The sequence below is a fragment of the Cynara cardunculus genome, assembly GCF_001531365.2.
Source record: "Cynara cardunculus var. scolymus isolate 2C chromosome LG 2, CcrdV1, whole genome shotgun sequence".
Taxonomy (NCBI): domain Eukaryota; kingdom Viridiplantae; phylum Streptophyta; class Magnoliopsida; order Asterales; family Asteraceae; genus Cynara; species Cynara cardunculus.
In genome coordinates, this window is record NC_037529.1 from 23,399,362 (window position 1) to 23,401,560 (window position 2,199).

Here is a 2,199-nt window from a genome sequence, read left to right on the forward strand (position 1 = left end):
AATATTTTTCATATATTTTAGATAATATATAATTATGTGCGTTAATATAAGAAATGTGTAAAATAAAAAATAAAAAAGTAATGAATGTAAAATAAATTAAATAACTAATTATAAAGTGTTAAATATTTTTAATGAGAAACTTTATGCAGGTAAAGGAAGTTTCTGCATGAGTCTCGTTTTCTTACGATAAATTACTTTTTTCTGTTATTTTGTCTTAAACAAGTTTTACGTAGAAACATACGTAAAGTTTTATTGATTCTTTAAGGAAATTTTTTTCTAAAGTATATAAAAAATGAAATCAATTTAGTGAGATGGTTATTTAAGTGAATTTCCAAAAAAGTGCACTCAATTGGCTAAAATAAAGAAAATATAGGTATGAAAAATTGCAATTATTCAGGTTTTGGTTGTTGAATGGTATATTGGTTCCAACTTGATGTGCTGTGTTTGTGTTTGTGTTTGTGTTTGTGTTTCTCTCTCTATATAATTTGACAGAAATGGTAAGTTGAGGTATCTTTATCCTACCAAATAAACGACGAGAGTGTAAATTTTCCGCATCTTTATCCTGCCAAATTTCTTGTCTCCTCTGTTGAACAAGTCTCCGCTACTTCTTCCCTACCCAGCTGCTCTCCATTCTGTTTAGGGTTTGTAATCAACTGACTTCAATCATCGCCGAACAAGCTCAATTCCCAGGTTATCTGTTTTCATCGATCCTATTACATCTATGACCAACTCTGGGCGTTATGTTTGCTATTAGACTCGCTTTTTAACTAGTCTACCATTATTGCAAACAAGAAGAATTGGAAGTTCCTCTAAGAAAATCGATGACTCGATTTCTAATCGGCATCTTGTTGAGCCAATTTTATGAGTTAAAAGTTTACTAGGTATTGCCAGTTCAAGTTCATGCTCTTATAGGCTATAGAATTAAATATGTCAGGATTTGTTGCTTTCGCATTACGAGCTTAAGTGATTGAACTTTGAGAGTGTTTGTCAATAAAATTTGTGATCTTTTCTGATTTATCGTTCTCTGATGCCTTTTCAACTGAGATTTTCAATTTAGCATTAGGATTCTAAATCTCTGCCTGCAACTCTCTGTCATTACATTGGAATATGCGTTTCAGGTTTAAAATACATCCGATCCGATCAGTCTTCCCTCCTGTTATCCCCCATTATATGTACTTGCATTGCACATGTGTTACTTATGCGGGAAGTGATCAGGAGGGATAGGGTTACAATTCTTAGCATTATTATCAACTTGTGTTTTGGGTGGTGAAGTGGAGGTCGAAGGAGTTGGTGAAAGTTCTATTGCCAATAAGTTATTTTATTCTGGTAATTTGTATATACTGATATACTGTTATGGTTCTTTGTATACATATTCTAACCTATCGTACTATAATTTGATCATTTTTTCAGAGTAGACCCACTTAACTTCAGTTCAAAACATCAGAATGGGTATATGCTTCTCTTCGGTGAGTTTTCCTTGGTCAGCGCCAACCAACTTAACAAACAGTGGTAACACTTTGCATGTGTTGACAAGTTTTTTCATCCTGATACATGAATTCTTCCACATCTCAGTTTGCAATTTGTTAGCACTTACTCTTGGCATGCAGTTGTTTTTTGTCATCTCCTCATATATTCGTTGGTTGTGAAATGTGCACTTGTTCTTTTACCCTAAGTTTATGGTATCTCTGGAGCATGAGTTGTTATCAGTAGTAAAATGTAAATATATTTTATTATGTTATATTGTGAAGCTAAATCTGCTACTGTGAGTTATTGAGTATAAAAGGTTACAATGTGCAGTATGTTCATAGCTAAAAGGTACAGTGGCTCCTGTTGCATCGGTTCTTCATTTCTCATGCTGATTTCAAGAATTTATAATTAGTTGCTATGATGAATAACACAACTTTGAGTGTGGATTTTGTCTGTCGATGACTTAGTGATGCAACAGAAGTTGAGATGCAACATAAGGCATTGTTTGGCAGACATAGGGTAGCTTATTCTTTGAGTTTCCATTTGGATGGACATAAGCTAGCTTATTGAAACGCTAGTTGGAGTAGCGTTTTACGAGATTTTTGGTACTTTTTCTTATTATAACCCTGATTAATATTATTTGTTATTTATTACTATTAATTATAGATAAATATCGCTAAATATTAATTATTAATAAATATTAATTGAAATTTATTAATTAATTTTATTCAT

At 32.2% G+C, this 2,199-nt stretch overlaps 1 protein-coding gene across 4 annotated transcripts in view; it reads left to right on the forward strand.

The window, feature by feature from the left end:
* The first annotated feature begins 440 nt into the window (after positions 1–440).
* LOC112505790 (thioredoxin H-type-like) overlaps positions 441–2,199 on the forward strand; it is a 15,282-nt gene continuing 13,523 nt past the window's right edge. Inside the window, exons 1-3 of one of the 4 annotated variants that reach the window (XM_025109786.1) lie at positions 441–690; positions 1,119–1,326; positions 1,411–1,466. In XM_025109786.1, the coding sequence (XP_024965554.1) occupies positions 1,446–1,466 (21 nt within the window). In that variant the 5' untranslated portion in view covers positions 441–690; positions 1,119–1,326; positions 1,411–1,445. Of the gene's footprint in view, positions 691–714; positions 882–1,118; positions 1,327–1,410; positions 1,467–2,199 lie in introns of those variants that run through there. The other 3 variants (XM_025109787.1, XM_025109785.1, XM_025109788.1) reach the window with 3 other exon arrangements.